The sequence below is a fragment of the Anguilla rostrata genome, chromosome 5 (assembly GCF_018555375.3).
Source record: "Anguilla rostrata isolate EN2019 chromosome 5, ASM1855537v3, whole genome shotgun sequence".
In the NCBI taxonomy this organism is placed as follows: Eukaryota; Metazoa; Chordata; class Actinopteri; order Anguilliformes; family Anguillidae; genus Anguilla; species Anguilla rostrata.
In genome coordinates, this window is record NC_057937.1 from 21,043,350 (window position 1) to 21,058,305 (window position 14,956).

A 14,956-nucleotide genomic window follows, 5' to 3' on the forward strand; every position below is an offset into this window, starting at 1 on the left:
TTTATGCATTAGGTAACATATCATCATCCCCAAGTTGACATCAGCCTAAATACATATTGGTTGTGAACGACAGTGCAGTTGCAGACCCACTCTTAGTTTTATCTGCATCTGAAACACAGGAAAGTTTATGGCGAAGCACGTCCCAGCCCCATCGGCCTCTTCCTTTGTGTTAAAGTTGGCCGGAGGTCTTGCGAGGTCCTGCGAGTGACAGTTCTGTGAATAGCGGGTAGATGGCACAATTTTCTAACATTTAAAAAGAGGAGCGCGTTCAGCTTGGATCGCCAAGTCTATTTAAATGCAATTTATTTAAAATAACAAAGATAACTGTCAGTCTAAATACACAAGCATCTTGAACAGAATATATTGCATAACAGTAATGACATGATAAGCCTCACACGCGTGTGTATGTAGCATTATCAGCAATTCACTATGGGCCCACGGAAAAATTAATGACTTCAGGCATGTATCACGAATAACAGAAGAAGCGAAGAATCATTCTAAACACACAACAACAACAACAACAACAACAACAACACCAACAACAATAATAATAATAATAATAATAATAATAATAATAATAATAATAAATCCTTACCCTATTGGTGAAGGTGACAACAGTAGATTAAACAGAACAGTTTGTCACGACTGTTTAACTAAGACGAGATCACATATCGGCAGGCTTATTTTGCAGAAGCTTGGCTGCTTGACTTGATGGAAGAGGTCAGTACTCAGACGATCTCTTCAGCTGGCCCGGACAGCCACTACCAGCGGTTTCGGGTGGACCTTACCATAATTGTAAAGTGCGCCTCCTCAAAGAGCAATTGTACATTTGGGGATCCATCCCTCTCATCGCCACCCCAAACGAGTATTTACACAAATAAAAAATAAACATACTGTGTAAGGGAGACACAAACTTCTTCACCCGTAGGTGTCGCCGTGGATAACAACACTACTCAACTGATTAAATCGGACAAACTTCAAACTTGATCTCTCTCTCTCTCTCTCTCTCTCTCTCTCTCTCTATCACACACACACACACACACACACACAGGCAGGGTATATCTTTTTACGAGAAGAGTGTAAACACAATACAATGAATATTAGTCTTACAAAGAGAAGTACACACAGACGTCATTCACATTGTGATTCGGATACATTCACTCACGTTGCATTTGTATAAACTAGCAACAGTGATATAGGACCCGCGTGTAGCCTATAATCTTTTGCTATATAGAGACATAAAAACAGGTATCTGGTTGCCTTTTACTGGAGACTGCATTTCAAGAAACAGTCAGGGTTGCGCGCGAGCACACCAATGAGCGAATAGAGTAAAAATGATAACATTGCAAATATTGGAACATACATTTGAGCCCCGAATTAAACTATCTAAAGCTCACATCATCAATACCTTTAAAATATATGTATTTAAAATTAGATAATTCTTTATTATTACCAGCTATGCACGTGAATAAAAACAACAAGATATTAGGCCAATCCCATAGACATGCAATTCATAATGCATGCTGAGCTGTCATAAATAAAGGTATTTGATTAAAAAAAAAAATAAAAAAAAAAAGTCTTATCATTTGCTCTTCAATTTTATTCAGAAAATTGCCGCCAGCAGAATACACGTTTTCGGTTAAATCTTAGGAATAAACAGGCGTTGAAGAAATATGCGTGCATATCGAACACAGGCTATACACAACGAGGAAAATAGCGTCATTTGAAATGCAAGTGATTCATGTGTTATTATATACAATAGAAAATACAACATTTAATGGAAGTTAATATCCATCCCCATTATTTCATGTACAATATATTACGTTAGCATATAGTGACAAGCGAGCACGTGCATGCACACACCTACACAGTTCAAATATTTCAATTTATATTTGGTCCTTACATATAAAACCCTAGATACTGAAAAGGACAAGAAGCTCTATGTTTGTTCTTTCTCGTTGCTCAAGTGTACCACAAAGTGCATTTTCTTTTTCCGGAAATAAATAAATAAAAGTGACGTTGTAGAGAGGGAGAACTCATTAGTTCGATGTCCAACGCTAATAAAAGAACAGAAGTGCAAATTACAGAGTTTAGCCTCAACACACGCTCTGTCAGCTAAAATCAACCCAGTCAAGCTATGATCCAAATTACTACTAACTTACTCCGGCCATTCTCCTAACATGAAACTATTTCATTAAAGAGATGAGAAAAAGGCAGCACAGTTAAACTCCACACACCATAAAATATTACATTTTATTTCTAAATAAATCTGACATCTTCTTACATGACTTAAATGCAAATACACACGCACACACTCCAAGCAACGTAATTATTATTATTATTATTATTATTATTATTATTATTATTAGATGACATTACACTGCGCTTTGTGGAACAACACTGATAACACTGAAGCAACCAATTTCCCTACATTTTCTTAAAACAAAAAAAAACAGGTATTGATAAGAAATTCATAAGGGGGAAAAACTGTAGGGAATTTATAATAATTCAGTAATCATAAACCTATATATCATTCCTCGTCTTAGGCTTGTTACACCACACGCCCAGCACTAACTGCTCCAAAATTACTGCGTAATTAGATTCTGTAGACTTTCACCATTAATTACACAGAAACATAGTGGGACGCCTTTGAAATTAGAGGAGTAAAAGTGGGGGTGGATAGGAGGTCCGGGGGATTGTGGCGGGGGGGGGGGGGGGGGGGGGTTGGGGGGGGGTGATATGCACTTAAATAAATAAACTTGACACTGACGTGGAATGTGTAGGGAAGCGATGGATTATTGTCCCCTTTACGACATTTTTGTTTTAGGTGCTTGGTCCAATGTATAATAGTGTAACAGCAAGAAGCTGCAATAATAATAATAATAATAATAATAATAATAATAATAATAAACGCTGCGCGCTGAAATGCGTGAAATCACTTAAAATGAATTATAGCCTAAGGGAATTCTATCCTAATTATTGCACATTACGTCATAAAAATATAACATTTTAACCATTGCCTAATACAATATAAGGATGCCGAATGAAAGCAAGTTCAGACAGAAAAGCACACGTGCATTTGGTACACTTTCTGTCTTCATACAAACAAAAGTCACGCACAAAACGGCTTTACGCCTGGTGTACGCTTGTTTTAAAGGCAGACTATATTCTTTTATTTTTCCTTGAAGAAAACAAACATTTCTTATTTCATTGCAGATGCCCCATGATGGCCACCACATGCAAAAAAAACAAAACATTTAACAGTTAAAGGGTACTCTTAATTTTACTTAATTTTCCGAAGACGGTGGTTGTTTCATTACATAATAATACAGAAATACCCGGTCCTTGCCGCTATTTAGCTTTATTGAAGCTCTGCGCTCTGTTCCGGTGGAGGGGGGTCTGCTTCTTTTGCAATGTGCTTTCTATTACCAACACTGTTGTGCTCCAGGGAGCCGTAGTTTGCACTGCATTTCGAGACGCCATGTTGACTCAACTAATAGGACACCAAGTAAAACGCAAGCTTAAAGGCATACTTTCACACGCTTGGTTTTCCGCTATTAACAACCCGAAATACAGTTTAACACAGATCTGAATAGGGAATTTTGCAGAGAAGGTAAGGAGGCAGAACGACCGTCATGTTTGCTTTAAACCGGCTTATTCAACCGTTCTTGCCACTCATCGAGGAAAGAGGAGCACCGCGGCCTATTTTGTCACGTAAGCTATTTAAAATCCAATGAACCCTTCCATCGATAATAAGACGTCGCGGTGCCTGTCATTTGTGCTAAGCCGATGACAGTTCAAAATACGCCAATATCGTTTTTCCTTTAGAATTCTCTTCAGTTTGGAAGGGGGGCGGGGGTCACCAATCGAGGGGATGGGAGACGGCGACGCGGTGTTACACGAGTTATAAGAAGTGAATGCCAAATTGTTTTAAATGAATCTTTGCCGGACCAACGCATTGATGTTTCATCTGCTACCCAGGAAGTAGAAAAAACTACACTAATTTTCCCGCGGATTCAATCTTATACTCTCTCTCTCTCTCTCTCACACACACACACACACACACACACACACACACACACACACACCACAGATATTCTTATTTAGTTCATGTTCAATATCACGCCTGCAAAGAGCACTCTATTCATTATGAACAGCAAGCAACAAAAAAACAAGGAAAACCCTTTCATTTCAAATTCATAAATTATAATTTAATACCAAGAACAAATTTACAGCAGAATGCTTGTTTACAATAAGCTAACACAAACAAACAAGAATTGTTTTCAACTATAAACTTCCACACACACACTCACGTACATCACTTGCAATAATAATAATAATAATAATAATAATAATAATAATAAAGTATCTATACGTTATCAATACCCTGCAATAGTATATATATATATATATATATATATATATATATATATATATATATATATATATATATATGTCTGTGTGTGTGCGTGTGCGTGTTCGTGTGTGATAATTACAATCATGTATCATTCTCTGGTCCATATGTATCCTAGAACAACCAAACATAATGTTCAGTTAGTTATTATAATGATCCCTTTTATCCAGCCACAACATGGTGACTTGTGTGTTGAAGAAAACCCTCAAAAGAAAGACAAAATTGCAAGCTTTCACACACACAAGGCATTGGTTATTGTTGAAAAGGAGTGAAACACTAAACCAAAATAGTGGTTCCCCCACCTCTTTTACCAATTCACCTAACCCTGTTAAGTCTTATTACTGAATGTCTTGTTTCTTTTTTTTAAATACAAGGGCTATTGTACTGAATGCACAGATTATATCTATACAGTAAAAAACATATATATATATATATATATATATATATATATATATATATATATATATATATATAATCGAAATGTAAAATAGGTTAGTGACCTGTGGCCATGCATTCACAGTCTAAATACATTTTTTTAAGAAAAAAGAAAAGAGAAAAAAAAAAAACATTTTTGTAATATGTATATACATTTAAAACAGCTTTCAGTGCTACTGGCTAAGTCTGTCACTCATTTTGAAGACATGTTGTATTACCAAATAAAAAATGGCAACCACAGATTTTCTTAATCACATATACTTTGTATAAAAGAGAACTCATTGAAAAGAATTGACCTATATTTACAACAATACTGCTTCTAATTGCTGTCTTTTGTATGTGAAATGCACAATCATAAGACTGATGTTTCAAACCTTAGACTGTTCCCCAGGTTCATAACACTTTATTAACCAATTTAAAAGTAAATTAAAAATTTCCATCTTTACAGGCACTTGATGCTTGAAGTGTATTGGGCATTATTTAGTGTATTACATTTTGACAGTTCAGAGAACATAACACTGCTTCTGAAAAATATATTAGCTCTAATATGAAAAGGTAAAGTGACCCTTGACCCTTCTCTGCTTATTTTAAGTTATTAAATTACCAAACATTTTTATCGGTGGTAAGCATTCGTTAGACTGACAGAGATATAAAATGGCATATAATACGCTATGGAAAACTGATTTAGAGTCACTTGTCACATCGTGCAAGTCTGTAAACTTTTTTTTTTTTTTTTAATGTTGATTCGCCAATACTTCCATCTTAAATTAGCAGAACAATACACTACAGCCACCAGCCAATCACACCCCCTATTAAATGGTTGATTTGATACAAAAACATAATCTCATTGTTTAATCTCTTAATGTTAACTTGTAAAATAATCATGTAATTTGTTCGGTTGAACACTCTGCATTAATTCACTCTAGGTCAAAAGCGCCTTATCAAATTTAGGAATATGGGGAAATGGTCCTTGTTCTACCAATGCAATGAAAGCGTTAGAAAATAAAACGTTAAGGTTGCATTGTATGATAAAATGATTGAAATCGCTTCAGCTGAAGCGTTGAGCATATTTGACACTAGGCTTTAAATAGTGCTATTAAAAAGAAATCCCCAGTTCCTAACAATATATTTTCCTATCGACTGAAATCCTTCTATTTTTGGGTCGCTAAAAGTAAACGGAACGTGAACTATTCAAAAGACCAATGTATCACGCGCCCAGTATCACGCATTGTACACATATTGCCGTTGATTTAGTTTTAATTCTCTCGGAATAGATTTCTTACACTGTTTTACTTATGAAGCCATGGTTATATTTTAAACTTTATACTATAGAATCACATCAGCAGGTTTGGAACCACGAAGGAGAATAAATACAAAACAGCTATAGATACATTGACACAGGACAATAATAATTTGGAAAAGATAACTAAGTTTTTACGTTTTCTCCTAATTTTAACAAAATTCTCCTTTTAAATGCACTTTATAATTTCAATTCTGAAAGGCTTTACCGAAAAAAAAAGAGTAGCAAGTTGTTCAGAATGACACGGGAGCTTTTGTCTGAACTGTAAAAGTTTACTGAATGTCTCGGTTTGTTTTTCTTTAATTCACAGTCAGTTTACAAATTGTCTTCGTGTAAGTAAACGTGTGTAACAGCGGTTTTCCTTCTAAAAGAAGCGATAACTAGTGTCGTCTGGGACTCCTCATGTTCTCATCCTGCTCATTGAATTGACATGTAGGGCCAGTTGAAACTGCTTCCGGAAAGCAACATGTCTCTGATGAGGGTTTCAATCGGGGTTTTACCTACCAAACGGACGAAAAATAACTGTTCTATGACCGAAGAGGAGACCGTGCGAAGAGAGGGCAGGCGAAGTAAGAGCTTCCCAAATCGTGTAGGTTGGTTGGGGTACTGGCTCCGGACGTACTCCTCCAGAGCACATTGCGATTTTTCTTGCAAACTTTCCACGTGAGCCACATCTGAAAGACCGCAAGCATCTAGGAAGCGGAAGGAAAGCACAGTAAGTAAGTAAGTAAGTAAATAAATACATAAAAATAGGACACGGGACACAATTTGGAACGCTGATTAGTATAGCAAGAGAACTCGAAGGCCCTCAGATGTGACACCAGGGCGGTGATGTGACCTATAGATTCAATCCGTTCAAATTTAAAATAAACTCATGTTCTCTCTCTCACATATTAGGCCTACCTGCCAAACCGTTTAATTTCTCGGCAATATTCAAAACGATATCCCTGGCCTTATCTCACCCAAAATCATCCCGAACCACTAGATAATTACTAATTTTCTGAGTTCATAATGGCCTATGTTCGGCGTATCGCAGTGACACCTTGATTTCATCGCAAGCAATTATTAAATAGGCTTTTACATGTAGGCTACTTAAGGTCGTCACTACGTAATTTCTATTCTAAATAGGCTATGCGATATACATTTTTTTTTTTTTTTTACATTTGGCCAACAATTGATGAATGTTGCTGCCTGGTTAATCAACCATGCGTTAGCTTTTATACTTTTCAAGCGTAGTTATTTTATCAAAACGACATGAACCTGTTTGCATACTTGTATGAAAAGTATAGGCAATTAGCTAGCATGAAGCCGTTTCTTATTAGAACGTGTTTCGTTTTTTTTTTATGTCGATTCAGAGATATATACAGAACACAAAAATATACGAAAAAAACATCTTTCCAAAATACACCACAAAATACTTAAACTAGAAAGCCTCTCAGGGGCTTTATACTAATTGGGTTTATTTAAAAATCAACAATACACACCCGTCGAGCTGTCTCTGTCAGACCGTCGGACATAATTATGTCTTGTTCTCGCACACAGAAATTGTCAGTATAGATCAACGGATTTTTGCCCAAGCGAACAAATTTGACCTGAACTTAGTATTGTATTTATAGTACAAAAGTAAATTGCAGGCAGAACCCCGTGGAGAGAAATTACGTTAATCGTAGTTCACGCATTCATACGTGTGGACGTAATCACCAATAAACATGGCCGTCGCGGACTCACAGCAAAAACAAGGCAGTTTTATGCTTGCATTTAGGTAGCCTGTTCACTGCAGAAAAGACAACGTTCCAGTAGGCTACAGACACATAATGCTCGTTTGAGTATTTCAATTGGTGTTTGACAGACTTAGGCCTGGTATTAACCGTAGGCTGTTTATACACGAATCTACATCAGACAAGATAAATAACTGCACAATAGCAACGGCAGGTTGTATCAATTTAAGAATCGCTCTACTGAACACTCTACTTATGGGGAAGCAATAAGCGCATACTGCATTTAGTACACTGGTAATATGCTACATTTAGCAAGTCGTCTATACTTATTTTTTTCAATAACACATAGGCTTTTATATATAAGTATAGGCTCATATGTATATATGTTTCATCGTTGTTCATTTAAACCTTGATAGCGTTACGTTCATCATGATGTGTTAGGTTATAGTCATTCCACAGTTTTGATATGACCCCAAGAAATCTTTAGATGCTCTGGTCATCCTAAAATAACAACCCGCGGGATGTGAGTTATTTTCCCACATAGCATAAACTATTCTGTCTCAGGCCTTGCATTATAGAGTACGACTACTATACTTTGAATGTGGTTACATATACAAGCTAAGGAAGTTGCGGTTTTTCGTAGACAAAAAATGGTGTAATAAGACATGCTTGTAATATGTGGAATCACCCTACTCCCCGCACACACCCCCAATCACACACACGAGGGCACACACCACCACCCGACTAAAGTAGCATCATTTATATCTGTCATTTCTTAAAAATACAATAATTGATGGTATAAAAACACATAATCATGCAAAAGGAAAAGCCATTTACAGCTAAACCAAATCATAAATTTTATGTCATTTGACAATGCTTAGAGCTACCTCTAGAAAGTTTCAATAGGCCTATAATTTTATAGAGTAGGTCTTCAGTTTATGTGAGATGTGTTGTGCATCACAATCTACACGTGAACATAACATATATGGCTTTATCATCTAAGAAAAAAACATAGGTACCACATACCTTCATCCCTGTTACAATTAGATTTTAAGTAAATGTTCAGGTTAGATTATAAAATAATTAAACGTAGCCTACATGCTCATATAACACATGAACATATAGGCATATAGCATGATATATATTTTCTCTTGCTGTTACCAAACAAGTGTGTCGGCTACTTGACTAGGCTACGGCATTGTAAATAAGGAGATGCAAAGATTTTATATAAATGCGTTGGAATTTTTTATGACTAGAAAACACACCCACACCACTTAGATCGCATCCGTTCTGACATTTTACTTGGAATGTTTGCAAGGGTAACCTACGGTTTTCCTCTGAGAAGCCTGAACACTGCTTACCTGAGGTGAAAAGCACAATGGCTTTTAAGCAGCTGTATTCGGCAGAGTCGACGTGCAAAGCTTTCAGCTTCTCAACTTGTTCTTGGAAGATCCTAATGTGGTCCATGAAGGCGACAACTCGATCCGCTGACATGGGAGATGCGTGCAGGCCCGCCGCCGCCAAAAGAGGCGCCACGTGCAGTGGCATGGAACACTGTGCAGCGTTCAGAACAAACAACTCGCTCCAGGTCAGCCTCAGAAGGGCCACCTGGTCCGTAATCTGTAGGTCGGGAAAGAAGGGGATATTCCTTGCCCACTCCACGGCGCTAAAGAGCATCCGGGCCGCCAGTTCGCAAATGTTCTCGATGCCCATGATGTTGTTCGGCTGCATACACTGACTGCCATATCGGGATGTAGGGTAGGGCTCCGCTCTCAGAAGAAGCGAAATATATCCGGATAGGTAGGAATGACAGTGTAGGGGGTCCCCGTTTGTCAAGGCGAACTGACCGTGGTGTGGCTGCGTGGGTGGCATCCGTCCTCGTTGTACCGCTGCAGTAAAAAGAGAAACTGCAGATATTGATGCCTGAATTCTACATGTGAAAACAGTTTAGCGTTGTCCCTGACTGCTTGACACATTAACATGTGCAGAAAGTATAAACTGAATCACCTGAAAACAAATACATTATCATATTACTTATTTGGCCTTCTCGCATTCATTAATTATACTTTTTTCCAACGTCCGCATTGCTAAATCTGTTTCCCAAACATCTCACGTGACAAAAATGATATGGGGCTATGGGACATAACTAATAGTTTTTAAATAGCATAGATTGAAGAAACTTCACAGTGCACAAAAAAACAACAGAAAATGTATGGATCTTTATTCATAACACACCTGTTATTCCCTTTTAAAGAATATATAAATAAACTTCTTGAATATGACAGTACCTATTTGGATTCACTGGAAGTAAGCACAAAGAAAAAGCAACCCTCGCGAGCTAACCCTTAACCTACTTCACTCGCTATTCAAGCAATTACATACTCCAGAAAACTACGCCGACGACTATTTTAAACAAAAAACGCCTAAACTAAACATCATTCCATGCGCTGTACTCCCATCTCAGGTCGACATTTTTCCATTTACAGTACAAATGACGTGCTCGCTGAATCATAAACGAGAGAAATGCGATTTGAAATCATATTGCACGCGATGTAAAACAGGCTGTCTCCGTTCTGCCTCGCCATAACAACACGGCATATCCGTCCTTGTGTTACTCAAATCCAGATGCACACATATTCCCCACCCCCTTTCATCCATAACCGACCAACAGAGTCGTTCAGCATAAAAAAATCCACAAAAATATCACGATACTGACTATAACCTGGTACAGAATGTTTCATTGTATTTTAAATGCTAAGTGATAAGAGATCTGCCCCGTATTGAGTATGTAATGACAGCGTTTCTTGCGTCTTCTTGCCGGGTATCCTGGGGAAGAAGACTCGGGGAGAGAACTGGGAGGGAACAGCGGCACAATACAGGGTTGGTTCAGCACAAAGCAAAGACAAATAGACTATATCAACAAGGAAACAAAAAATCCCAATACCTTCCCGTCTCATGCCAACTTTGAGGCATTTTTTTAGGCGACAGTACTGACACTGATTGCGGTGGTGCTGGTCGATAGGACAGTTCCTGTTGGCACGACATGTGTAGCTGAGGTTCCTCCGTACACTCCGTTTGAAGAAGCTTTTGCACCCCTCGCATGTAAACTGACCGTAGTGTTTACCGCTAGATTTGTCGCCGCAAACAACGCATTCGATGTGCTGGGGTTGTTTTTCTGCCTGACTCTGGGTCGTCTGGTTCGACTGCGTAGACTGTGTCGTGTTGTTCGGTGGTCCACCCTGAACGGTTGTCTGTGGGGTCGGCGCGGCGACCTGGGAACCTCCAAGGTTCAGCTGGCCTGGTTGAGGAGTGGGGAGCGACAGCGGTCCTCCTTGAGGGGCTTGCGAGGAGAGGGTGCCCTGCGTCTCGGCGACATCGTCCTGGGAGCCCCTCCACACTACCATTGCCATATCTATCAGTCAACGTTAATAAACTTTTTGCCTCCCGTTTTTTGGTATCGTAGTGTTTTATAGTTTCAGAATAACGCAGCAAACTGTAACCGGTCGAGCAGAGATCATTAAAGATGCATAAACGATTGCTCTATGTTTTCTATGCTATGTTCTGACACTTTACTTAAGCAAAGAAAACATCTATTTTTTTCCTTTAAACGAAGAAACGCGTTAGGTGATGTTTTAAACCTGATGGATTGAATAACTGAGCAGTAGCCACGCACTCAGAGGCCAAATCCAGAGTCTTGCAGGGAGCCATTCAGAAACCCCATGAACGAAAACCGATAAAGAAAAAAGTGATAATAAAAGAAAGACAACCGATATACACAGGGAACAGGGAATGGACGAAGAGCCAATGAAGTACAGATGCTGCTGATGCACAAAAAGAAGAAGAAAAAAATATATAAAAATGAAGCCAAAGTCAACTCTAAAAACACACCAGCAGTGAGCGATCGATCCCAAATTCCTTGAGAAGTTCCGGAGAGAACCATTTACTGGCAAAAAAAGAGAAACGATTCTGTTTCTTCCTCTTCTTATTGAGGCAACAACAGCGTGCAGCCGAAAGCAAGTGCTTCAGTCAAATAAGATGAAGTCAACTCTCCGGCAAGCAAGAGTAGGCTACTAATGAAAAAAGATCACAACCTATAGAACCTCCTTCATGCACGTAAAAATAATAAGAAAGAGATCAGAGAATCAAAGTGATCAAATATGTAAAAAAGGGGGAGGTTAGGAAGTGATTGCGATTTGTAGTAGCGAGGCTGGCAGAGCGCTTTCTCTCTGATCAGCTCGCTGCGCTCTCTATATAGTGAACTTTGACACGACTGCTGCAACTTAGCACACGTTACCATGGAGATGGGCTGCCATATAAGGAAAGTGACAGTGTTTGACTGGTCAGAGCTCATGGACCGCCCCCTGAACCCCATTGGCTAATCGGCACTTGCGCTACTTGGTGCTTTGCCAAAGAAAGGGCTGGTAGGCGGATAATTAGTTCGGTCTTAAGGAGAGAAGTATTACTGTACGACCGAAACAAGAGTAAAAAGAACTGCATTTCACTCTCAAATCTATTTTCTGAACGTTGAAAACAAACCCTGTAATATTTTGGACGTAATCATTTAAAGCTTACTCTCAGACTGTAAAAGTGTGTGGACAATAAAGCCAATTGTAAATACAAATCTCATAAAATGCCCGTTACATTTTACATTGTGATAATACACTTTGAACTGTAAGGTAATGCATTATTCCGAATTGGCACGTTTCCGCGGAGTATTATAAAGTTGCACTAATGTTGTATTTTTGCCCACACGTGCATGCAATTTACAAGTAATTGTAATTAAATTAAAATCTGTATTATAGCACACATGTTGATGTCTTGTTGGTGTTAGATGTTTGTATTATTTCATATTGCCAATTTTATGTTTCTGTTAGTCTCCCAGTGCTGTGTCGTCACGGGAGACAAATAATAAACACATACTTAACCATAATCTACATATTCTTTTATTATTAAGATAAATATGCATTTCCTTTACAATCATAAGAGATAACTATACCAATAATTACTCTTATTTTGGTGTCGTAAAGTAAAAATTATAACAACGTACATATTATAATACATTAGTTTAGAAATGAGACGTTGGCCTGTTTATCTTATTGTAAAGTTACGCTTTAATAACTCTATGCGTAAGGAATTATCACCTTTTTATAAAAAAATATTATTTTTTTGTAACTCTAGCGGTACGCTTTCTGCCCCAAGCGTAGGCATACACTTGTATAAATTATTCAACCGCCCATACTTATTGGCCTACAATTGCAAAACAATCTGAAGCATCTGGAACTGAATAAAAAGGGATTCATGTAAATCAAATCAGAATAAGACCGGCCAGACTTTCAGCCTGGTTTGATGGGACGTTGAACGTGGAAAGTTTTGTCATTTTTTAAGTATAGCATGACACCGAAATGCACAATGTTCAGTCAGAATAAATGCAATTGTCAAAACGCAAAATCACACAAAAAGTGCGCCAGATAGGCTGTGATATACTATAAAATGAATAAGTTAAATATTGGAATTCCTAAAGGATGTTCTTGAAAACAAAGCAAATTATCAAATGTCATAAATTGGTATATATTCAATGTAATAAAGGACATAACTACCTAAATGAAAATATATTCCAATTATGTAATGCATTAATATGGAATACACTTCCATAGCGACAGGTACGTTCATATGATACATTTTTGGTCCTATAGTTTATGTTTTGTTATGTTTGCTGGCTGTTATCTACAAGCAGACAACCATTGGCGAGCGCGAAAAAGCATATCCCCTTGTGTTCCAAGTTTTAGCATTTTTTTCAGCCGGCTCGTGGTACTTTGAAATGAGGGCTGTCAGGAGTCTGGTCCTCCTACAATATACAGGGCAAAAACGGAGTGTATGCTGTCCATGAAGGAAAAAAATTCCAGAGACGGCATCTATTATAGTGTCTGGGTGCCCCCTAGCGTATGGATAATTTCAGCCTCGAACCTAGCTCAAATACAGAAGAGCCATTTTTAACGGAACCTGCTTCGATCTTCCCTCTCTCGCTAACACTAGTCACTACTGCCCAATTTAATCAGATTACCGCTTTAGGAGTCGATACCTAATTGTCTTGGACGTCGCTGCACTACTGTGTGTTGGTTTTCACTTTTACCTTTTTATCTCAGTTTTGGATGCGCACCGGAGTCTTTTTTGTTTGTTTGTTTGTTTTGTGTAGGTTACTCGAGGTTTTGTTTGAAACAATTATTGACACATTTAGCCTGAGTGCAGCACTTTCCCCTCCGGTCATTTCCTCGTTTCCTTCCTTAGTCTTTTTCTGCAAAATTGGCTGTCAAAAGAATACTAGCGCTCTCTAAATAATACCCGTCTCATTCTGGATTTTACCGAGTCTTTCCAGTGGTGAGTCTGCACATTTTGCTCCATTTGTTTGATGAATGCAAGGATACTTGTCATTATTGTTTTCAGCCCGCTGCGAGAAACGGGGAACGGCGATAATAATAATACCATTGCATGGGGTAGCCTATAGGAGACGATTCTGTCAGCCATAGCTACACCAAAACTATACAGTCATACAAACAATCATATCATAATTTGCTGTAAAATATGCATATGCGTGTGTATTTTACATAAATACTTGCCTTGGCGTACTTTTTCAGGGACACGTGGAACTGTGTAAAGTAGTCACTCAAAACGCATAGCCTTTGGACATGAGTACTTACAAAAGCCTTTTATTCAATAACCCGTCTGTTCACTGTGTTCCTGTTAAATCGATATACATCAAAACGTATATTATACCTAGTTTAAACCACAAAAATCAAGCAAATATGAAAATATCATAACCTGTATGTACCCATATATATTCACATGCATATACATATTAATTTAAACGTCAGACGTACCAAATGCATATGTTGTTGATTCGTCTTCCGTATGATGCATCTTCCTTCTTTCGTTTAATGAGTTATATATGAAAAAATTGGTGTTCTTCTTTTTTTTGGCCAACGATGCTACTTATGAAGTACGGACACCTCCAGAAGACGTCGTAATGATATAAAAATCAAAATGTAAAAACTTTATAAAACAAAACAGTTATCATCGTAACCATAACATGCG

General features: G+C 38.0%; 1 protein-coding gene across 6 annotated transcripts; it reads right to left on the bottom strand.

The window, feature by feature from the left end:
* Nucleotides 1–1,577: 1,577 nt before the first annotated feature.
* Nucleotides 1,578–14,928, bottom strand: LOC135254968 (COUP transcription factor 2). Of its 6 annotated transcripts, none has more exons than XM_064335612.1 (3): nucleotides 14,743–14,928; nucleotides 9,229–9,756; nucleotides 1,578–6,841 (listed from the first exon to the last, which is right to left on the bottom strand). In XM_064335612.1, the coding sequence occupies exons 1-3, from the start codon at nucleotides 14,780–14,782 to the stop codon at nucleotides 6,567–6,569; spliced, it is 843 nt and encodes a 280-aa protein (XP_064191682.1). In that variant the 5' UTR covers nucleotides 14,783–14,928; the 3' UTR covers nucleotides 1,578–6,566. The 6 variants fall into 6 exon arrangements, with proteins under 6 accessions (XP_064191682.1, XP_064191678.1, XP_064191680.1 ...); XM_064335608.1 differs by lacking the exon at nucleotides 14,743–14,928 and adding an exon at nucleotides 10,812–12,116 and having other exon boundaries at nucleotides 9,229–9,774; XM_064335610.1 differs by lacking the exon at nucleotides 14,743–14,928 and adding an exon at nucleotides 11,756–12,114.
* Between the last annotated feature and the right edge of the window lie 28 nt (nucleotides 14,929–14,956).